The sequence below is a fragment of the Amblyomma maculatum genome, unplaced genomic scaffold (genome assembly GCF_055883805.1).
Source record: "Amblyomma maculatum isolate TAMU_Amacu unplaced genomic scaffold, ASM5588380v1 scaffold_28, whole genome shotgun sequence".
Taxonomy (NCBI): domain Eukaryota; kingdom Metazoa; phylum Arthropoda; class Arachnida; order Ixodida; family Ixodidae; genus Amblyomma; species Amblyomma maculatum.
In genome coordinates this window covers 1,162,520-1,186,533 of record NW_028146753.1, presented here as the reverse complement: position 1 = coordinate 1,186,533, position 24,014 = coordinate 1,162,520, and the positions used below count along the sequence as shown (strand labels likewise).

The 24,014-nt window shown below is 46.9% G+C and overlaps 1 protein-coding gene across 1 annotated transcript in view; it reads left to right on the top strand.

Moving 5' to 3' along the window:
- The window catches only part of LOC146170903 (uncharacterized), a 186,742-nt gene that overhangs the window by 128,360 nt on the left and 34,368 nt on the right, over positions 1–24,014 (top strand). The window contains exon 6 of the mRNA XM_084586715.1: positions 23,324–23,416. Within this exon, the coding sequence (XP_084442841.1) occupies positions 23,324–23,416 (93 nt within the window). The remainder of the gene's footprint in view (positions 1–23,323; positions 23,417–24,014) is intronic.

Genomic DNA, 24,014 nt, shown 5'->3' with positions numbered 1-24,014 from the left:
AACATCAATATAGGTTTTAATTGCTCGCTCAGACTAGCACTGATCTACGACGTAAGCATGATGCGGTGTCGCTGCTTTGCCAGGCGGGGCCGACTGTAGGTGAAAAGAAGGCTTACTGCACAAAGGAATGCATTGAAGCAAATGATTTCAAAGCAGTTTCTGATTTTACAGAGCGCGTCTGATATTTTAATTTTGTCCAGGATAACTATGAACATCGCAGAAAGCATTCTGAATCTATGAAAGACCAGTAAAAAGGAGAAATATTAAAAAGAACAGGAAACATGTTTGGGTACAAGACAAGAGCACGGCTCATAGGAATACATATAAGGAATCAGTTACCTAAATTCATTTTCGATTGCGGACAAGACCAGAGACCACGGCTGATGATTATCAAATAAATGATGTGTTGAGAAGAAGATGTGGCAAACTTTAGTATGCAATATTTAAGTAAATCAATTATTCCTTGCCTTGATAAATTTTCACTGTAAACAGCGATATACCCCTGAAAAAGAATTTTATCCACTCGGTGCTCCTTGCAGTCGGGACAGCTTCTCATATTTCCCGACAAGCGTAAGCATAGTCTACATTCCTTAGTAAATAGTGCCGCTGAATTGATACAGACAATTAAGCTGAAGGGAGATCTCACAAAGCACGATAAGTGAGCCGCGTGCAGTAGCAGAAACATATTCCCGTCTGCTCACAGAAGTTGCGTTCTCGGCCGCCAGCATCGTCCACGCTCGAACAGGGAGTCGTCTGCGTCGCTGTCTGTGACGGTAGGCCGTGCTTTTCATTCCCATCTCGTGACGTTTAAGATGTGCATTTTGAGTACAGTTTCCCTAGACTGCACACCTTTAACGACCGCTAGTAGCAAGTAAATTCATTCATATGGCTGCATATCAGGTAACAACAGAAGCTTGCGAATTCGCAGAATCACCCAGCACTTAACAAGCCTGTCGGCGGCATTTATGGTGTCACAACGCACATTTTAAATAGCGTTTTAAAAAAGGTCGCCTATGGATCGACGTACCCTACCTTGTCTCACATTTGTCTAAAACTCATCGCTAACGTTTAATGACCGGCCGCCTCGTCTGGTGCCCTGCGAAACGAGGAAAATATTGCGGTAAATTGTGTTGCATGTGGTTCTACGGATCGCACTCACAACTACCACGCCATACGTTTCGAGCGGTTTAAATATATTTCGCTTGTGAAATAGAATTTGATATTTCACAATCTTCTACGATGATCATAATTGCCATACGCCAAGAAAGGGATACATAGTTACGGCGTGTTATTAAAAAATTACTTTGAAACATTTGTTACCTAGTATTCCGATTGCGCTGAGCCTACTTTTCATTCCAATCTTTTGCGGCATCGCGAGCGTCTTCTTTGTCCGTAAGAGACGTGTTTGTCTACAAGCCAGATGGAACGGACGAAGAATAAAGGGATGCAGGAATAACATATGCGGACGATGTTGTTCTATAGTCGATAGCCACAAATTGTTACAGGCATTTGTTAATGTATGCGGATACAAGGTAAATGTAGTCGGTTTTTCTTTCAGCGCAAGTAGGTAGAGTCTGATGGTATTCAACGATTCCAGTTACAAAAAGCCAGGAAGTGAGATACCGACGCTGGTGGAGTAATAATGTCTTGGTTGTGAACCATTAATAGATGTGTTTTATTACCGTTGACCGCAAGTCCCATTACCTCATTCAGCGCCCTGTGTGAACTCCTGAAAAACGCCCCCCCCCCCCCCCTTCCACCGCCCTCGGCCGTCAAACTGATCGTTTCTTTATATTTACCCTTTCGCAATTCATTTTTTTATCTTGGAGACGCCTAATTGTAAAACACATTTATTTTGTCAGTTCATTAACGTGACCTGTGTTTTTATGGCTGAAGCCTTCCATTCAGGAAGAACTATTCACGTATCATAAAATGGGTGAGCAGGTAACAGATCTTTGAAAATCTTTCTACTTTGTATTTAGCATTCGAAAACTGTTACAAATATCTGAGAGGTAATCATGAACCTGGTGAACTGATATGCAGGCGCCATTATATAGGAACAAGTAGAATGTTCGCTTCTCGTCTGAGGCTGCGGAAGAAGCTGGCATAGGTCTGCTTTTGTGTCTTACGCCGCACACACATACACCATGTATGTGTTAAAGAAACTGGAATGAAGGCAAGGAAATCTACTACTTGTTCTCGACTGGGAGCGCGTTTCCTCCTCGTGGGAGTTTCCATCCTCAATGCTGAACGCTTCCGAGTTTCAGGAGTTTGACTCATCACATGATCATATCCTTTGAGTGAAAAAATTAAGCTAAACAAAACACAAATCAGAAAAGAGTGCACTCGGCTTTGCTTCCCATGGCAATGAACCGATGGCATCCAGCCAGAACTCCTCTTCCAATTTCGGCTGCTGTAAGTGGGAACACTGGGGGCGAATAAGTTAAGTGCGACAACCCCCTCACGCAGAGCCCGTTTCACATGGTGCGACGCGCACGAAAAAATTCGGCCCGGTCGCACTCCCGCGATACATTAGTGGTGCGGGCGGAGTCTGACTTTGGACTCCATCTTACCTTATGTCGTTGCGACGCAATCGCAGCAGCCCGTTTCACATGCTTGACAGCGCCCTGCGATTTATGTTGGTGCAGCGCGAGCGGTCGATGACTGCGAAGAAATTATTTTCAAAAAGTAAATATCAAACTTGATCTATTTTATTGTACGATATCTTTTTATTTATATGTAACCTACATGTGGGCAAAAGACTATTTTTGAACTATTTCATCGACTTCGACGGCTTCCTCTCCATCGTTTCCTGTGACGTATGCCTCGGAATCCTATTGGCTGACTGCTGGCCCCGTCGCAGCGGTAGCACCGGCCGTGCGGCAATGCGACAGACTCGTTGGAAGCCCTTCGCAGTGGCTCTGCGACGAGAGCGGCGAACATTACTGTCGCTGTGCGGCTGAAACCGCACTCTACTGCGGCAAGAATTGCATCATGTGAAACGGACTTAAGTCGGGGAAAATCTCAGTACAGGTGATGTGTTGTGTACGTCAGACCAGAGTTGAAAATCATCGTTCGGCTGCTCGTTTGTTAACAGTTTGAGGAATTGTTTCCGAGACTCCATGTGCACATTCTACATATGCTTGCCTGTCCGCACAGAGGCAGAACATTACATGGGAATATATAGGTGAAATGGTGCAAAGGGCCGATTACGGCTGGTCTGTTGTTTTGCTTTCTGTCCCATCATTTGCGCTGCTTTTGTGCCATATGAACAGAGATCTAAGCGGAGTGTCAAGAAAGAGCAATGAAACCTTATAAATGACAAAGGCCGTTTTTACATGCAATACTGATAGCTCTGGGCCAGCATTCCTTTATGGTTTCCAAGTAGAGGAAAACAAAACCTCCTTGCTCATCTGCTTTCCAGCTTTATCTGTGTAGCTGTTTTTAAAAGTTTAAAAATCAACAATAAATTTTGTTCTATACTTTACTACAAGTTTTCTGTTTGTTTTTGCGGAAAGCCGTCATGTGATCGGAAGATGCAGTTGGCGATATCAGCGGCGTCATTTTCAAAAAACCGATCTTTCCTGCTAGGCCTTTAAGATTATGCAACAAGATACGGTTGAAACAGCAGCGCACCAGGGCCACAAATAGATAAATGTTGAGCCAGTGGCCGGCGCCATATCTGTGTTTAATGCAGCTAGATATTTCTAGCCAAAGGCAGCTTGCATAAAATTCGTTTTATCAGCCAATAGCCTGGCCCCACAAGACATTGTAGACAAAATCCAGAATGAGTTCCGAAGTCGGTGGTTGTTTTGGTCGGCGGTGCGCCTTTCCCTCCTAGCTCGTAGAGCTACAGGGCACTTTAGCGGCTCAATGACGACGGCGTCCACGCAGACGCTGCATTGTGCCACAAACGAAGGCGGAAAGCATGCAACGTCCCGTGGCCACCCCACGCGGTTTCTAGAACGCCCATTTCCTATTCACGGCCACCTTTTTGAGCGTTCTGGGCAAACATGTTCCTTCCATCACTCATTAGAGCACACGGCTAATGGCTCTTGTGAAGGGCAAAAGAAAAAGAGGGGGCTGGGTGGGGAGGAGATGGAGAGGGTGAACTCTCAGTGCAGATCTGCACCGCCGTTATACTGGAACCTGCGCGGCCGCACTGGTCACCCACCCTAAAGGATGGCACTGGGTGTGCCGGTGCGCACACTCCGGACAGCTTTATATTGTGTAACGGTGGCTTTTCCGGTCTCAGGGGAAATGCTCTCCATTTTTTTACACGTTCAGCCAAAAACTACCTCCATGTAGTGACCAAAGGGAGTGACCGTTCGTGCACAATTTTCGCCTGTTCAAAGCAAAGAGGGTCGGAGTCAGAATTAACAAAGCGAGCTTGCGGAAAGCTTCATCTCTGTCGTTAAGAGTTCAATGATATAGCGTTATCGGTCCCTTTTTGCTATCCTTAAACTTCAATGCATTAGGATTATGAAAAAATATATAATGCATTGAATTTGGGTCATCTGTTGCGGCAGAGCCATACGATCCAAGGAATTTTCCAGTTAGTACAGCATCGCAGGTAGGCGGAAAGTGTTTTTGCTACTCGCTTATCCTTTAATTGGGTCATTAGTTTCATTCTATTGACGCGGCTAATTATAACCTGATAGTCATAAAGAAACCAGTCTATTATTTGCACAGAAGCAGTACGATTCTGTGAAGGAGTGTATGCGTGCTCGCTTCATACTACGAAGAAAAAGTGTTCGACTCCGCAGTTTGTAGCGAAACATTTATTGTCCCTTTATTTGGTTCTGGTTTTCGTATTACAACCACAACGAAGACACTGCCTATTTCTTTGAGATACGGGCCCGTAAAGATGTCGCGTTCAAGAGATTTCAGACAGCAAGAGACGATAAACTGAAAATAACCCTAATACTTATAACACACAGACTTGAGGCTCACAAAAAGAAGGCTTCCTATAAAAACACTGTGATACAATACAGCTGCCTGGCGTCAATATATAATACACGACAGAGTAAGTACAAATAAACATCAAATATTTCACCGGGCGCTGTGACACACCGGCGTCCTGGGAGTCATGCTGTGGTTGTCCCGTTGACTGGCGCCGCTCCCGGGCAGATTCGTGGCCTCGCCGAATAGAGGGTTGACCTATAGAGCCAAGAAGTAGCGTTAATGATTCACTTCAACAGCAGCTAGCTTCCGGAAACGACGCGACGTAGTAAGTGCATTGAGCCCGCCGCGTCTAGCTGTTACAATTTGCCAACAGGCGCGCCCACACAAATACCTTTCCCAGCCCAAATATCACTTCTACCTGCGAACGAGAAAACTGCTGTCATTGTTCAGATGCTGCAGGAAAGCCTTAAATATGCTAGTGGTTTCCCCTCAATTGTTTCACCACTGCCTTTACGGGATTAGGAGAGAGTATTGCTATGTACGCGCAAAGTTACACATTTTCCACGCGTGTAATGGAGAGTCTACTGTAATGATGTCGAAGCGTCTACGTGACGTAGCGCGCGTGCTTTGGCGCTAGCTGGCTTAACAAAGATGTGGGTCTATTTCGGGGCATCCAGGTATGGATATAGGAAGTGTTGTATCCCGCACATGTGTCGATTCTGCTTTAATACACCAATGCTATCATCATCAGCACTTTTTTCCCTCTCTTCTCTGGAGCTCACACGCTCACACTCTCTGTCGGCGCCTGTTCGTTCCCTCCGTACGGTTATGGGACACTACAGGAAGGAGAGGTGTACATAGAAAAACATGAAAAGACCTCCAGGGCAAAGTGGCGAAAGCTTGCCGCAATAATGAAGCACAGATAATCATTGGGTACACAAGATATAATCTACTAAATGGTATTTAGAAAATAATAATAATACCAGAACTTACCTTCCGGAACGCGGTTTTGCGCTTTAGGGTAGACTCCGGTAGTAGAAAAAAATCGAAGTTCTGTGACAAAATTAGCACTTGGAGCTCGAGGCTAGAATAAATTACGAACTACAAAGAGGCATAAGCTGGGCGTCTCTCGACATACGAGAAATTCAAAGAAAAATACATTATTAAAGCCGCCTTAGGAAAATGAACTAATTAGGAAGGGAACTAATTAGTAAGTATGTGGGAAAACAGGACGGAGATAAAGAACATTTAACGGCAGGTAAAGAAACGGATGTTAGGAAATAAAAAAACATTCAGTGGAAAAGAGCTGAAGGGGCAGCGGCCTTCTCTTTGGAGCTAGATCTGGATGCCTTAAAACGCGAACATAGGAAAGAAAGTTTATTCAAGAGATTAAACATGCGCTATATGTGGTGCATTTCGAAAAAAAATTTAGCGTTTCGTACAGGAGCGTCGATCATATCCATACCATCATTCTACTATTGATCATATCCATACCATCAATCAGGTGATAGAAAAATGCTCGGAATATAACCAGCCCTTATACATAGCATTCATTGATTACGAAAAAGCATTTGACTCGGTTGAAACCACGGCGGTGATGCAGGTGTTGCGAAATCAGGGGGTAGACGAGCCGTACGTGAAAGTGCTGGAAGATATATATAGTGGCTGCACAGCAACTATAGTTCTGCATAAAAAAAGTAACAAAATTTCTATAAAAAAAGGTGTTAGGCAAGGAGATATAATCTTCCCAGTACTATTCACAGCTTGCTTAGAGGAAGTATTCATAGACTTGGAATGGGAGCACTTAGGGATAAGGATAGATAGAGAATACCTCAGTAATCGGCGATTTGCTGATGACATTGCCTTGCTAAGCAACTCGGGGGATGAACTGCAAATAATGATTGGTGATCTAGACAAGAAAAGTAGAAAGGTAGGCTTGAAAATCAATACGCAGAAGACTAAGGTAATGTTCAACAGCCTCGGAAAGGAACAGCAGTTTACATTAGGTAGCGAAGTACTGGAAGTAGTAGGCGAATATGTCTACTTAGGACAGGTAGTAACCACAGATCCGGACCATGAAAAGGAAATAACAAGAAGAATAAAATTGGGATGGAGCGCATTTGGCAAGCACTCGAAGATTATGACTAGCAGCTTACCGGTACCGCTAAAGAGGAAAGTATATAACAGTTTCATCTTACCTGTACTCACCTATGGGGCTGAAACGTGGAGGCTAACCAAGAGAATTCTACTTAAGCTGAGGACAACCCAGAGGGCTATGGAACGAAATATGGTAGGGGTAACATTAAGAGATAGGAAGCGGGCAGAGCGGGTCAGAGAAATAACTCAGGTTACCGACATCCTAGTGGAAATTAAGAAGAAGAAATGTGCATGGGCAGGACATGCAGTGCGCAGAGAGAATACCCGATGGCCGCTTAGGGTAACAAACTGGATTCCAAGGGAAGGAAAGCGTTGCAGGGGGCGGCAGAAAGTTAGGTGGGCGGATGAGATTAAGAAGTTCGCAGTAGTCAAGTGGATGCAGCTAGCAGAGAACCGGGTTAAGTGGAGAAATATGGGAGAGGCCTTCGCCTTGCAGTGGGTATAGTCAGGCTGCTGCTGCTGCTGATGATGATGATGATGGTGACGACAGGAGCGTGGCAGCATCAAGGCGAGGTCTGTGCGGACACAGTCGCTCTAGCCTAGTCCCAGCAGTTTAGAAGAAACATAGAATACGTGAATGCACCGGTGGTAGAGGTTTGCAAAAAATGTTTGGTAGTAGTGGATAAGTAGCAGGGAGAGGATGCAAGGGTACTAAATAAGAATTAAACAATGGTATTTGAAAATTTTTCGGGTCTAAATAGAATCTAGCAAAAAACATTCTTGGGCTAGTTGCTGCATTGCATAAAGAAAGACTAACTAGCCAAGACCCTGAAATAAAGAGGCGTCTTTTTTCCTGCCATTTTCCTGTGTGCGTCTTTCATCTAAATTCGAAGTCGCTGCAGTAGAAGAGGTGTCTTAATGAAGCAGCGTTAACGAAAATGCACAGTATGGTGGTGACTATCCCCACCTCGTTTCAAATAGGACGCCCTTATTGATCCATCCGTCTGCCTAATTTTCCCTAGGCCTACATTGCTACGCATAGACGCCACATTGGACAGGACTTTGTAATTAATGAGTAGCGCGTTGCAGTAAATGACTTCATCAATAAATATTTTTTCTTACTTTCAACTCAGCTGTTTCGTAGTGAAAACAATACTTTCGGTTACACTTTATCAGCTAGAATACTAGCGCACCCTAGCGTAATAATAGTGCACTATAGAGTGGAGTAGAGATAGACGGATGTCGTAGCGGCTGTAGTTGCAAGCTGACTATTTATTTAGTTTTCGGAGGCACACCTAATTATACGGGAAAAAGAAATTTTACGGTGCGTATTTTACACAGCTCAAAATATTCGTATTGCCAGCGCAGACTTCTTGCACAAGCACGGCCTTTACAGCCGGCAGGCACCACAGTGATTACCGGGGAGGAAGAAGAAGTGGAGGTTTCCGAATGTCTGAAGCTAGCGCGCTTCCAATTTTCAGGATTTTTACCGCTGTGAGCTATTTGTGTTCTCTTCATCCTTCGGGATGGTGGGCGCACGACCCCTACGACCACCCGCCACAGTTGAACAGCCTGCGGTATACTCGACGGATCATCTCAACGTCGCGGACGTGGAGCTTCCAGACTCGGCGGATGACTCCACATTGACTGAGATGGATTCTGACTGCATCTACACGACTGTACAGTCACGCCGCCTGAAAAGGCAGATGCGCCGAACATCAACAACGAGTGAGTCACAAAAGAAGATTGCTGACAAGCAAGGCTTCTTTTCCATGGCCTTCGTACCAACAACGGCAACGGCAAATCTGAATGTTATAAACAGACAGCACCTGACTCAGTTTTTCGACCACCTGGTTCCTGGTGAAGTTGACGAGCTCCGAATTTATCCCTGGAAGAAAGTCCTTACGGTGGATGTCCAATCCCAGGCTACATTGGACAACCTGAAAGGAATTGGTGCGCTTGGCAACATGCTGGTCCTTTCCTTTCTTGCACATAGTAAAAAGACTACAGCAGGTTTAATCACGGTCGTTAACCCCGAGATCAGTGAAAGCGATCTCTGCGCGCTGATCAAATCTACGGCACGTATTGTGGATGTTCCTCTTTTTTGCCGCTCGAAGTGCTGTAAATTAGTCTTTGAAACTTAATCCCTCCCATCTCACGTTAAAATAGGCTATTTGAGACATCCAGTTCGGATGTATGTTCCAAGACCTATTCAGTGGCATAAATGATACAAGATCGGACATGTGATTGCCGTGTGTCGAAACAAGGTATCCTGCCGTCGATGCGGCGGTACGCACCCTAATGACACATGCCAGACGGAGACTGCCAAGTGCGCTAACTGCTCGAGTGCCCATTAGGCGACGGCTAAGGACTGTCCTAAAATTCGGAACGAAAGACTTATACTAAACAAGATGGTGCGAGATAATCCGACTTATCAAGAAGCGGCTGCGTCTATTCGTCAGCGCAAGCAACGTTCCCGACGCCGACACAATGAACCAGAAGGAGAGCTTAGCCTGGATAAGTCAATTTTACAGTTTACGAAAGCTCAGGTGCAACAAGAGATTGAGCCTAATCCCGCTAAAATACTCCGCCTGTAATGCCACAGGCAATGTAAAAGGTAAAGGCTCGGACAGAAGCTGTTGTATTACCTGCCGCCTCAGATGTTGAGTGGCCTGCTATACCATCAAAGGCCACCGCCAGGCCTCATCCCAGTTTGGTTGCAGCACATGCTGAAAATTCCGACAACCCCGACAATCAGCAGGTGAAAGAAATGCTGAAACACCTTGTTTGTTCAATGCGGGTACTGCTCTAGCATCAACACGCAAACATCAAAGTTTGCTGTTCAGTGTTTGGACGTATTTGCGCCGCTCTTGGCGGTATTGCAATAATTCACAATGGCTCAACAAATTAACGCCGCCTCTGTGACGATGCACTTGCGCCGCAGTGTAGTGGTGCAATGGAATGCCCGAGGCCAGGGTGGTCGTCTGAGTGACTTCCGACAGCGGGTACGGAAGTACCGCTTTCCTGTTATTGTGATCTGGGAGCCCAACATGCCGGCTGCTTTCAGCCTTTCTGGATATGTTCTGCTATGGCTTTGCGAAGCAGACAAAACAGGCAAAGTGCTGGTGTGTGTACGTCAAGACATTGCACACGTCCGCCATGCTCTACAACCCCACAACACGAGTCACTACATCTCTTTGGCATTAACTCTGAAAGGACGAGTATGTTCTGTAATTGGCGCTTATATTCCACCAAGGGATGGCTTTGACAAGTCATATCTATTTACAACAGTCCAGTGTTGTGAAGCTCCTCATATTATTGCGGTTGAATTTGATGCTCACCACCCTCAGTGGGGTAGTGCCATCATGAGCAATCGATGAAGAGACCTGGCAGATGTTATACATACGCCAGATCTCGTCAATATAAACGACGGCTCACCGACGTTTCTACGCGGAACAACCTACAGCAGCTGCTTGGATGTGGCGTTTGTTTCCAGAAGTCTCCATCCCTCTGTGTCTTGGCGTAGTCATGTGGAAATGCATGGGAGTGATCACATATCAACGTACGTATGCATCAACGGGTTCGCACCTGCCACTTCACCCGTGTGCAATACACAGACTGGCCCGCCATTAGGGCATTGGTGGAGACTAGAAGCGTCGACCTCCAGTCACCATCTCAAATAGAGGGCCTCATTACTTCCTCTCTTAGTGAGAACACTCGATATGTTTGTGTGCTAGAGTCGATGTCTAGCATCGACGTGGAATTGGAGCGGCCTCGCGCGGTCCGTCGATGGGCTGAAAGAAAGTACAGAAGAACGAAATCCGCGCAAGATCTCGCACTTTCTCGCCGAGCTAAAGGACAACCTTGGCGCCACCTGGAGAACTTAGGACGACAACGTTGGAGACCATTCTGCTCATTACTGCATCACCGTAAGCCCCTGTCCCGTATCTGGCATGTTCCGAGAAGCATGAGCACCCAATGGTTGCGGGCACAAATCAGCCACAGTTACCAATTGCAGAGGTTTTATCGCCATCTTCGCCGAATAATCAATACGACTTGCATTTTTCAATAGCTTAATTAGACGCTGCTCGTGCTTCTTGTCGGAATTCATCTGCACCTGGTCCTGAAGGGATTAATTATTCAACATTATAAAACTTAGGCAAGGATGGTAGAACTGCACTACTAATTATTTCAATGATATATGGGCTTCTATTTTTGTTCCTGAACACTGGAAGATTATCCACCTGGTTGCTATTTTGAAGCCTGGAAAGCCTCCTCTCGAACTTACCTCATACCGGTCAGTTGTCCTGGCAAGCTGTGTTGGAAAGGTTATGGAGCGAATGGTGCTGGCAAGACTTGAGTGGTGTATAGAGAGCAATAATCTTTATCCGAATATGATGACTGGATTTCGCCGGGGACGCTCTTCCATCGACAGCGTCATCGACTTTGTGGCGACTGTATAACACGAAAGGCGTCACCGTCAACTAGTAGCTGCTCTCTTTTTAGATATAAAGTGGACTTATGACAACGTCCGCCATGATGCTATTCTTGATGGACTTGGCGACGTGGGAGTTGGTGGCCAGCTGCACTTGTGGATTTTGAGCTATCTCAGTGGCCGGTCTGTTTACATGACTATGCCTGAAGGAGATACTACCCGGTATCAGGTCGGTCGTGGAGTTCCACAGGGAGGAGTCCTCAGCTTAACTTTATTTAACGTTCCGCTAATTGGCCTGGTGAGTGAATTGCCAACTAAGATTCACATCAGTGCATATGCTGACGATATCTGCATCTGGGCTTCTGGTTCGACGCGTCCACAACTACGTGTGCGATTGAAATGAGCTGTGTCATCGACATCGATATACCTACGGCGTCAAGGTTTACGTAGAGCGGCAGAAAAGTGTGCAGCGATTGCATTTACTGGAAAATGTGTCAGCAGCTACCCGATTACTCTTCATGGAGTCGTAATACCGTACGTATCCCAGCACAGATTCTTGGGGGTAATCATTGACCACCGGCTGTCTTGGTCGCAACATACTGCCATGGTGAAGACAAGGCTAATTAATTTTTGCCATGTACCTCGTTTCATAGCTGGCATCAAATGGGAATCAGCTGAGCGCTCCTTAATACGGCTTTACGAGACTTTTGGCTACATCCAGTACACTCTCCCGGTATACTCTCCTGCTTGCGGACTTTAGAGAGCATGCAAGCGCAGGCACTGAAAATAAGCCTTGGACTGCCCAGATGCACCTCTAACAAAGCTGCATCTCTAACAATTGAATAGGCACATGCTCGTCCGATATCCATATACTTCTCACACTAACCACTTCGTGTATATTTACAAGCACTTACTAGACACCGTTTTCACCCACTCAGCAAGATTCTGGTTGTACGGCCGCATTGTTGTTTTACAAGTGCACTCCGCTGCCATCCGTCGCAAGTACCGTCAGGATATGCCCTCCCATATCATCCCGCCCAACCACCACTGATGATGGACAAACCTTTGGTGCACCTTCGTGTTCCCGGAATACTAAATAAATCAATGGTGCCATTTAGTGGACTCAAACAACTTACTCTGGCGCACATCTGATCAGAATATCTTAATTATATTCAGGTGTGCACCGATGGATCTGTGTCAGCACAGGCATCCGCAGCAGCTGTGGTCATAAAAGCTCAGAAAACGACTCTACATTTCATTTTGGGGCATACTTCAACATCAACCGCTGCTGAACTTGTAGCCATTCGGTAATCTATTCGCTACATATGTTAAGAATCACCTCAAAATTGGTGTATATTACCGGACTGAAAGACTGAATGTTGCAAATTTTTGAAAGCTTCTTACGCCACACTGCCTACCAGTACCTGACACTAAACATTACTGAGCTCCTCACATCTGCTCACCACCAAGGTCACAAGATAGCGTTTCAATGGATCCCTGCCCACTGCGGGCTCAATGGAATGAACAAGAAGATGTTGAAGCGAAAAGCGCACTCAGCAATGGTCTCGAAACAGCTGTGCCTTTTTCAAGAGCAGATACGACATGCCTTCTTACGAGTTGTACGAAGAATGCCACAGCTTCTTACTGTGCCCAACCAGAGGCCCGACACGTTCGTCTAAAAGGGCCCGATCGAACATTGAAATTTTATGTTCCGCGTGATATTCTGCGTCGTCAGGCATGCTTGCTACATAGATTCCGTTTAAACGTGGCTTGCACGCGCAAGTACTTGTATTTAATTGGACAGGTGGACTCGCCAGAATGTTCAACTTGTGGCATTCCGGAGACTGTGGACCATATATTATTGGTGCGCCCAGTGTATGCGGGCGAAAGAAGTGTGCTAGCCGCTTCCTTGAAGCGTTTGGATAAGAGGTCTTTGTAGGAGGAACTGCTGCTTGGTGCTTGGCATAACAAGGGAAAGGGTGTCCAGGCAGTGCGTGCTCTTTGCCGTTTTTTGTGCGCCAGCGGGCTTGATTCGCGCTTTGTTAGGCAAGCTACTGTGCCTGTATATATATTTCATATGCCTTCTCCCACATCGTCGCCCATCATATTCTTATTTCTCCCCTTCTCCAGTGCTGGGTAGCAGGCCAGATTTGAATTATTCCGGCCAACGTCTCTGTTTTACTTTCAATAAATCCATCACAGTGTTTACGGCAGCGGGCACAGTGCTGCCATCAGACGGCGGTGGCTGTCGCGCAGAAGATGTATGTGTAGGCAAGAAGTAAATTGAGATTCATGCTGGCAATTCGTATTCATGCTCCTCTGTACGCAAGGATCAAAACAGTGCAGTGTATTGGCAGCTTATCGCAGCCGGCAAAGCAGATGATGTGGCGAATGGTGTCGGTTTGTGACCTGTATTACCATTTCAACATGACGACTTTAACTTTAACTTTAACATGAAAACTTTAACGTCAGAGGACAAACCAGTAATATGTTGCATGACCCCTAAAAAGGAAAATCGCAAAAGTTAAGCAATTGTCAATGACGCCAATTTCGGAATACGACATATGACAACATATGAGGGAGGATTTTTTTTGTTTCGGCGCAAATTGGTCGATGCTTTAAAATATATGCTGACATTCGTCAGACGCTCACAAATTTCTTTAAATGTATTTTTTTTCCTAGGATCCACATTAAAAGATTTGCTCACCTTGTAAAAAACGCACCCATGCAAAAGCCTTGGCCCATGTAGACGTAACAGTCACTACTAATCCACATCCTGACGTCAGTGACGATGGCATAGTTGCTGATCTTCCCCAGTGCCGACCCCGAACCACTCGCAAGCCAAACGCCCGTTCCCTTTCTGAGTATTGCAACTTCAAAGAATGAGTGCGCTTAGCCCTAGTGTGGTGTCTTTTATTTTTCATGTTTTGGCAATAGCGGCGTGTCAAGCCACTGATGTTTTCACTAACCGTCATGCAATGTCTTTATTCACTTTTCTGAAATAACCCAGTTTTTGTATTGGTCGTTACGCATGTCGCCGCCAAGAAAGCGACAAAGCAGGTCTACAAGTATAGGTAGTCACAGAATAATGCCGATTGTCTACTTGATTAGCATTTTTTCCACCTTTTATATTTCTAAGCGCCAATGCGCTACTGACCTCTCCTTTTACCACTGCTTGCGAAGAACAGCGTCGGGACGGCGACCTCTCCACCATCACTCATCGCCTAACCTCAGGAAAGCGGCCCACACGGACCCGCTTTAGCTCGTTGATGGGGCTGTATACTGTCTAAAATTTCCTCCCGCCGTATTTATTCTCCTAATTGTAGTTCAAACTATTCGTGCATTGTCTTCCAGAAATTAAATTATATTCCTTTATCGCATTATATTGTCACTTGGCCTGCGTGCAGTCGCGTCCGTTGACCACTCATAGCCAGTCTTCCACTGCTACTTAAGCCAATATTATATTGGGCCTGCAGTGTCTGTCAGCGGCGAAAGTGGCCTACTCCTCCATTACATAAGCTCTTTTAACCAATCCGCACAGTATTAGATCAGTCTTATCGTGTTGAATTTGATCCTTTCGGACATCTTCCTGAGTCCGCATCTTGATATGATAGAATGCAGTCAGTGTTATCCTACACTCTGCGCGATTATAGGTCGTGCGCCCACATCCAAGGTTTCCAACATTTCTGAAGTTTACAGTGGTAGCTCTCCTATAGTACTCCAATTCGTGATGCTATCGAATTCGACATCTTAGAGATCCAGATTTTGCTAGTCACGTACGATGCATAGTGCACTAGCTGCTGCGAGCAGGAGCATGTACCAGGGCAGTTATGCACTCCGCGTTCGTAATGCAATGGAGCGTAGTTGAGGGGGTAGTTACGGTGCCTCAAAAAAAAGCCGTTTTTCGGATAATATAAGGGAAGTGCGTAACGCACCTGGTGCAACCTTGAACCGCTTCGTAAGGGAGGAAGGAGGCAGTGAACGAAGAAGGAGAGCTGCCGTAGACGAGGGCTCAGGATAATTAACGACCATCTGTGAATCTTCAGCATGTATGTTCATATCATATCATCAGCCCACGCATTCGAACTAGGAAGCCTGCATACAAACGAGTTTCTTAGGGTGGTGCCAACTCGAATAGGACTGGCCCGAGTGGCAGAGCCATATTTGGGGGGCGGCCACAAACAACAAAGAGGGGCGGCTAAATTTTACCGGCTGGGATATTTTCCATACCTCACGGTTCGCTTCATAATCGTTACAACATAAAACAAGTCAATACATTTTTCTTGTACTTGTACTTGCACACTGAAATTAGTCTCGTGTCATATCTCAGAGAAAATACTCACATTCGGTTTAGCAGGAGGTAAACGTTTATGCTTTTTCGTGACTCTGTTCTCCATAATTGCGCTTCAAAACAAACTGATCTCTGTATGTGAGTTCCCTTTCCTTCAATTGGTTTGGATGGCTTTGGCTCCCGTGCAACTAAAAACTCTTTGGACACATCATACCATATGCAAATGGAAAGCCGCCTCGAGCGCCTCAACCGCACACTCAGAGATATGCTCAATGTGTAAGTTTTGTCTCGCCGCCGTTGTAAAGGAATAGTCCTTGCATAGGTTACAGTTGTATACTGCCCATCGAGCCACGCCGCTGGTGGCTACTCCACATTTTACTTCTTTCATTGTCGCGAGCATCAATTGCTTCCTTAGTATTGCTTACAATATTGCCAGGAATGCATTGACCTGCGGGCCACTCCAGCCCAACCACATTCTCACGCATTTAAGCCTCTCAATTCTTTCAGCTTTTCACTATAACGGCCGCCACCTCGACGCCACCTTCGTACCTGTGTCTTGTGGGCTCTCGACGCTATTTAGCCATATTGGGCTTGGGAATAGTTTCCGTTGTGCTATTAATAACGGTATAGAGTACAACTCTGATCACAAGTGTGAAGTACGAGATTATTCCTATCTTTCCAGAATATGCTTCCAGTCTCGCATATGTCTACACTTTACATCATGCGCCTAGAGCAGTAGGACCATTAATGCCATTGCAAAGTGCTATCAGTGCTGCCAAAACACCCTTGCACCGATTGTAGGTACTAAAGAGAGTGTTTATGAATACAACGACTCAAAATGTGCGTGTTTGTGGCGCCTTCTGGCTGAACGAGATCATCACAGCGGCCTGTGTTTAAAGAACTTGTGTACCTGTCACTATTTCTTTCGTGGTGTGCTTTTCGGTACTTTTATATTCATTGATTGCCTTCTGGTATCGTGAATATCAATTTAAAATGTGTTAAAATAAAATCATGCAGGTAGAATGATCTGGTGATCTGAAATATATTGTTATGGGCGTGGAAGAAGAAGCCAGCACTGGCGCGGCAGACGCGCTCGCGCTAGGTCCGCCATCTTTCATTAAACGTCATCTATCATCACCATCAGTCATGTCCAGTTTCCTTTCTTCATCGGCTTGTCGCCCCGTAACATTTTGGTGGAAGTTCGGGGTATTGTCATCATCACTCATCATCCTGGCCTGGAGCTTGGGCCAGGATGATCCAGACGCGACATCGCCGCTATCCACCCCCGCCCAGTCCCCCGCCATGACCACAATACACGAAGAAAGACAAGTAGCCCGACGTTCCGACCCTCAGCGATCCGAGACGCCACGAGCAAGCAAGGACACATCACAAGACACAACACATGGAAGACCTGACCAAAGGATTCTAATGACCCGATACGCCGATCATACGAATCCACTGACCCTATATAACACTACACATGAAAACGCCCCCGCCTGTGTCGTTTGATGCGTGCCTGGGACCCATCCGTAAATCCTTGCTACCACTGCAGCGAAAGCTTCCTGGGCCAGGATTAATCTGTCATCATAGCGGCAAGCCGTTACCTTCTTTTTCTTCTGTCTTCACCGATCCACACAAGATCATCGTCATGTCATGCATATTATAAACTTTGACTTCTTCGCCCAGTCGATCAGGACGATCGCTCGGTGCCCCGGAGTAGCGTTACGGACGTCGAAGAAGAAGCAAGCACTGGCGCGGGCAGGCGTGCTCGCGCTAGGTCCGCCATTTTTCATTAAACGTCATCTACCATCATCACTTCGCCTGTCTTTAGTCGCGGAGGCCCCGGCCTCCGTCCCATAGGCCTGCGTGCCGGGGGAGGGGAGTAGGGGGCCTCCTACATCGGTGGAAAAATAAAGTTCATAACAACAACAACAACCACCAGTCATGTCTTGTTTCCTTTCTTCATCAGCTTGCCGCCCCGAAAAAATATTATGAAAACACGGCGCGGTTGGATTGTGGATAAGCTTTCGGGGTAATATGGCATTACCTCTAATTATGAGCATAACTATAGCGCACCGATACGCAGAGCTGTAACAACTGTTTGTTGCAGAAAAAGATATTGTCAGGCATGCGAACAGAAGAGAACAAGGAAGTGCAAAACGAGGCTCTCCAGAATAGAAGTGAAAGAAGAGGGAGCTCACTGTGTCTTGGGTAGCACATCAGGCTAGCATAAAACTTAAAAAATAAAAAATGATAAAAATAATAATGATAATAAAAAATTCTTTGCTACCCAATTCTTGGCCGATCCCCCTCTGTGGGTATGTGGCATAAGTTATTTGGACGACAACAACAACATCAGGCTAAGGGGCAGAACCACTTTGTAAATAAACCTTAACAGTGTGGTGGAAGGTGCTGCAAAGATCACCACGGATTCCTTTCTACCTCGTTCGAGCCGACGACTCGCTGGGCTCCCCCCTTTGACACCCACAATGATCCAAGACGGCGATGCACGGCAGCCAGGTCCAGCGGCACCCGCATGGTAACATTACCGTGAGCCGCGGACCTTTTCTGGCAAGGCTGGCGAAGATGTGGACGACTGGCTCACCAATTACCAACGGGTGAGCAAGTACAATCGCTGGGATACCACTGTAATGCTAGCAAATGTTGCTTTTTTTTTGGACTCAACAGCCCTGACATGGTTTGAGAACCATGCAGCATCCTTAACGAGCTGGGAATCGGTTTGAAGAGGAGATTCGAATTTTTTTCGGGGATATACCACGGCGAAAAGGAAATGCGCTGAGCAGACTTTATTCTAGCGAGCCCAAGGGCCTGGTGAAACATGCACAATGTACATAGAAGAGGTCCTAAAACTCTGCAAAGCGGTGAATCCGAGCATGTCTGATGAAGAAAGAGTTGGCCACCTCTTAAAGGGCATCGCGGCGACGTATATAACTTTTTAATTACAAAAGAAACTTATATTCTCCCACGGCCGTGATCAAGCACTGTCGTACGTTCGAAACTTTAAAGCTACGTCGCATAACCCCGAAATTCGGCCGTCTGCCTAACGTGACCACTGTTGCAAGCGTAGATTCTCACGAGAATTCACATGAGCCTATGCATTTGGCCGACATCATTCGCCAAATTGTCCGTGATGAGCTCTCCCGCAATCAAGATGTGAACCGCAGTGCTATCCCCTGTGATAGCTGCTCCCTGCAGGCAGCTCCCATCCAGCGCTCTTCTTGGCGTTCTACCGCTCCTCCTCCCGTCCGTGACCACTGAAACGACTCATATGGCCCTGCTCCCCCAGCTCGTACCCACTACAGGGCGCCACCTCCTCCGCAACAACCCTAGCGGCTGGACTTTGCTGATCGCTTCGATCCTGTTACCGAGGACTATTATTTGGACAGTGCTCGTGAACCACCCGTCTGTTACCGCTGTGGTATGCTTGCCCACATATCCAGATTCTGTCGCCGCCGGAACCCGTGGAATCGCCGTTCTACCGTGAGTCCAGAAGTCCGCGACCCGACCTATCCCCCTCCTTCGGGCTCCTACCGCTACGTACCACCACGCAACGACTCACCAGTTTCTGATCGCAGCCTGACTCCTCCTGCCCGCCGCTCCCGTCGCCTTCTTCCCGGCGTTCTTCTCCGCCGCCGGGAAACTAGAGTGTGCGGCCGATGGAGGTGCGGTCGCCAGGTCATCGATATTGCCAATTCCTCTACCGGTCGTTATGCTGAAGAAGCGCTTGGAAGTGATAGTGGATGGTGTTTGTGTTATGGCCTCAGTGGATACGGGTGCTAGTTTCCGTAATGAGCTTAGATATTAAGAACCGTCTCTGCCAAAAAATTATGTTTGGCTGGGATAGAACTGTCATATTTAGACGTGTAGGGGGAGAATCATTGCTTCCGCTTCGTATTTGTTATGTAAATGTAGCGATGGCTGGACACGAGTTTAGAACTGAATTTACGGTGCTCCCTCGCTCTACGCACGACGTTATTCTAAGAGTTGACTTTTTACAGCAGTGTGGCGCAACTCTCGACTTCAACAGTGGCGAGATATCAATAAGCCCCAGCCTTTGAGCGGCCCTCATAGAAGAATCGCCGTGGGTGGTCCAAGTGTTTTCTGTCTTCGAGGATACCGTCGTTCCGGCGATGTCCGCCATCTTCGTCCCAGTTGTGTCTTCGGGTGCAGTTTCTAATGCCTTCGACGTTCTGGTGGAACCCGCTTCCCTTTCCGGTGCCAAAAAGAGTGTGTTGGTGCCCCGCAGCGTTGTTCGAGTGAACGAGGGCAGTGCCACGCTTTCGACTGCCAACCATACCAAATAACCTGCCGTATTGCCGCGTGGTTTGAAACTCGCCAACTTTGAAGAACGCCTTTCTATGCACATCGCCGCGTTCAGTGACGGCGTTGCTCGTTCAACTAGACGTCCCGTTCATGCTGATTCCCAGTTTCAGTCTAAGATAAATGAATCGCTACCCACCAACGACCGCCGAATATTGATGGAGGTTCTTATGAAACATGCGGACGTGTTCGACTTTGCTCGAGATCAGCCACCACCGATTCCGTCTTCCCGCACCCATCACATGATCGACACTGGATCTGCACACCCGATTAGACAGACACCATACCGTGTTTCACCTTCAGTACGTAAGATAATTGACGAACAGGTCCGTGATATGATGCAAAGAGGAATCATTCAGGAATTATTAAACCCATGGGCCGCCCCTGTGATTCTCGTGAAAAAGAAAGATGGCACCTGGCGATTTTGTGTCGACTATCGCCGCCTCAATACTGTCACCAAGAAGGATGTTTACCCGCTCCCGCGTGTTGATGATGCCATTGACTGCCTCTATTCGGCTTCCTACTTTTCATGTGTTGATTTACGGTCCGGATACTGGCAGATACCGATGCATCCGAAAGACAAGGAGAAGACGGCATTCGTTACTCCCGATGGGTTATATGAATTTACCGTGATGCCTTTCGGCCTATGCAACGCTCCGGCTACCTTTGAAAGATTTATGAACGCTCTTTGGCGTGGATTGAAGTGGCAAATTTGCATGTGGTACCTAGATGACGTAGTTATTTTCGGGAGGACCTTCGCCGAGCACAACAGCCGTTTAGCTGTGGTCCTTATCTGCATGGAGAAAGCGGGTCTCGTGCTGAACTCTAAGTGCCGCTTCGGTGAACGCCATATCGTTGTGCTTGGGCATTTGGTTGACAAAGACGGTGTTAGGCCTGACCCACAGAAGATTGAAGCTGTCAGCTGCGTCAAAGAGCCCAAGTCTGTGAAAGAACTCAGGAGCTTCCTGGGACTTTGCTCTTATTTTCGACGCTTCATGCCTAAGTTTGCTGACGTAGCCTACCCCCTCACATGCCTCTTGCAGAAAGATATTCCTTTCAAATGGACTCTTGAATGTGATTCTGCGTTTCGCCAGCTAAAGTTTCTTCTTACCTCGCGGCCCATACCGCGTCATTTCAGCCCGACAGCTCCCACTGAACTCCACACTGACGCAAGTGGCATCGACGTGGGTGCTCTGCTCATACAACGGCATGACGGAAACCAACACCTTGTCGCTTACGCAAGTCGCACCCTTAGCAAGTCTGAACGCAACTATACCGTGACGGAGCGAGTGTGCCTTGCCGTCGTTTTTGGCGTACAGCGGTTTCGCTCGCACCTTTATGGACGTTCCTTTACAGTCATCACCGATCATCATTCGCTTTGCTGGCTGGTGGATCTACGCGACCCCTGCAGTCTGTTGGCCCGCTGGGCATTACGCCTTCAGGAGTTCAACATTACAGTGTCGTACAAAAGTGGCCGCCAACACGCTGACGCTGACTGCCTCTCGCGGCTGCCTCTCGCAACTACCCTCTGCGATGACACCTTTGACGACTATCTTGTAGCCGTTTCCGTACAATTTCCAGATCTTGCCACTTTCCAGAGAGAACAACGAAAAGATCCAGACTTGGTATCACTTTTTGAAAAAGCTCGTGATCCGGCATCTTCGAACCCTTTCTGCATTCGCGATGGTTTGCTGTATCGAAAAAATTACTCGTCTGGCGATGCACGCTTTCTGCTAGTCGTTCCGGCTAGCCTCTACTCCTCTGTTCTACGCTCTATGCACGATGACGTTACAGCTGGGCACTTGGGGTTTGCCAGGACTCTTACGCGCATTAAATGTTTCTACTGGCCAAACATGCGTCGAACGACTCAGCGTTACGTGAACGCCTGCGTGCAGTGCCAGCGGTTCAAGCTCCCCACGACTCCTCCGCCTGGTCACTTACATCCGATGACACCACCAACCACACCATATGAGTAAGTGGGTGTTGATTTTAGGGCCCCCTTTCCCCGCTCGTCCAAAGGCAATCGCTGGGTCATCGTGTGCATTGATCATCTCGCGCGTTACTGTGAAACTGCCGCCATCCCTTCCGCCACCGCCGCTGACGTCTCGTTCTTTCCTTTTACACTGTCGTCCTCCGTCATGGGCTTCCTCGTGTAATTATCAGTGACCGAGGCCGCCAGTTTACGACAGATGTTGTGGAGCAGCTTCTGCGCTATTGTACTTGCCAGTTGCGTCACTTTACGCCGTACCATCTCCAGACAAATGGCCTCATCGAACGTACAAACCGGACACTGACGAACATGCTTCCGATGTATGTTGAGTCGCGGCACAAGAACTGGGATGACGTGCTTCCTTTCATTACTTACGCCTATAACACCTCAAAGCATGAGACAACTTCTTATAGTCCATTTTTCCTCCTCTACGCCCGTCCGCCTCGACATACTCTTGACACCATTTTGCCGTTCTCTCTCGACACCGAATCGTCTGTTTCGAGCACCCTCTGCCGCGCTGAAGAGGCTCGTCGGGTCGCCCGATTACGCACTCTGGCCGCTCAGGACCGCTCTACGCAGCGCTACGATCGTCGGCATCAGGATGTCTCCTACCTTCCCGGCGACTTAGTGTGGCTCTGGACACCTCTCCGCAAGCGTGGTTTGTCCCAGAAGCTCCTGTCGCACTACACAGGCCCATTTATTGTGCTCACACGCATTAATGAGTTGAACTACGTCGTGTCTCGCCAATGTTCACAAGGTCGCCCCTCTCGGAAAACACAGGTAGTTATTGTCGCAAGATTGAAGCGCTGCCACTCTCGCTCGGGACTCTGACTGACAGCCCAGGGTCTTCGTCTGCGAAGAAAGAAATGTCAAGTATGCGAACAGAAGAGAACAAGGAAGTGCAAAAAGAGGCTCTCTGGAATAGAAGTGAAAGAAGAGGAAGCTCACTATATCTTGGTTAGCAGATCAGGCTAAGTGGCAGGACCACTTTGTAAATAAACCTTAACAATATCTTTCCATTCTAGTTTATGCTGAGAGTGTCCAAAGTACTCGCGCAACATTTTTGTCCACTAGTTTCGAAAAAGAGTATCATACATCTTCAGCTGCACAAGATGCCTTCATGATTTCCGACGCCAACAATGGTTTGATTAGGCGAAAATACTCTGGCCGCAACCAATTCCCACCTGTACCTTTTCTTATTCTTTTCTCAAGTGTCAATATATTTTTCGCATAACAAATTACGCTGTTTTCTGTATCATTACAGACACATTCCCTTCGGATAAGAAAAAAAAGGGCAAGGGTAAGACAAAAAATCCTACCAAACCAGAACTTGCGCCCCGAAGCTTTGATTGGGCTGGTACGTACATGAGTTGTTACTTGTCTTCATTCTGATGTGTTTATCTTTAGGAACGTTCATACATGCTTTCCCTTAGTGACCATGGAGGCCTGCTGAATATCATGCGATAGTAGACTTGAGCAAACAATATGATTATTGGCTGAATTCGTACAAAACTCTTAATTGCAGTTGTTTATGATTGTGTATTTGAAAAGCATTTCACACTGTAATCAAACATTCCATAAACCATTCAGAAAATGAAATTAGATGTACAAGCGTCATTGATGAGCAATCACGTGAAGATGCCGCTTGATGGTATCGACGTGCTTAGAGATAGACCAATGAATTAGAAGCGATGAACAATAACTTCAGAGGTATTATCACTGAGTGCGCTGTAGAACTAGACGGTAGGATAGTTAGAGACGATACCGGTAAGCTGTCTAAGGAGACGAACGATTTGATTAAGAAACGCCAGAGCATGAAAGCTTCCAATCCAACAGACCAGATAGAATTGGCCCATATATCAAAGCTAATCAATAAGCTCAAGGTGGCTGATATAAGGAAGTATAACATGGAGAAAATTGAGCACGCTGTAAAGAACGGGGGAAGCCTTAAAGCC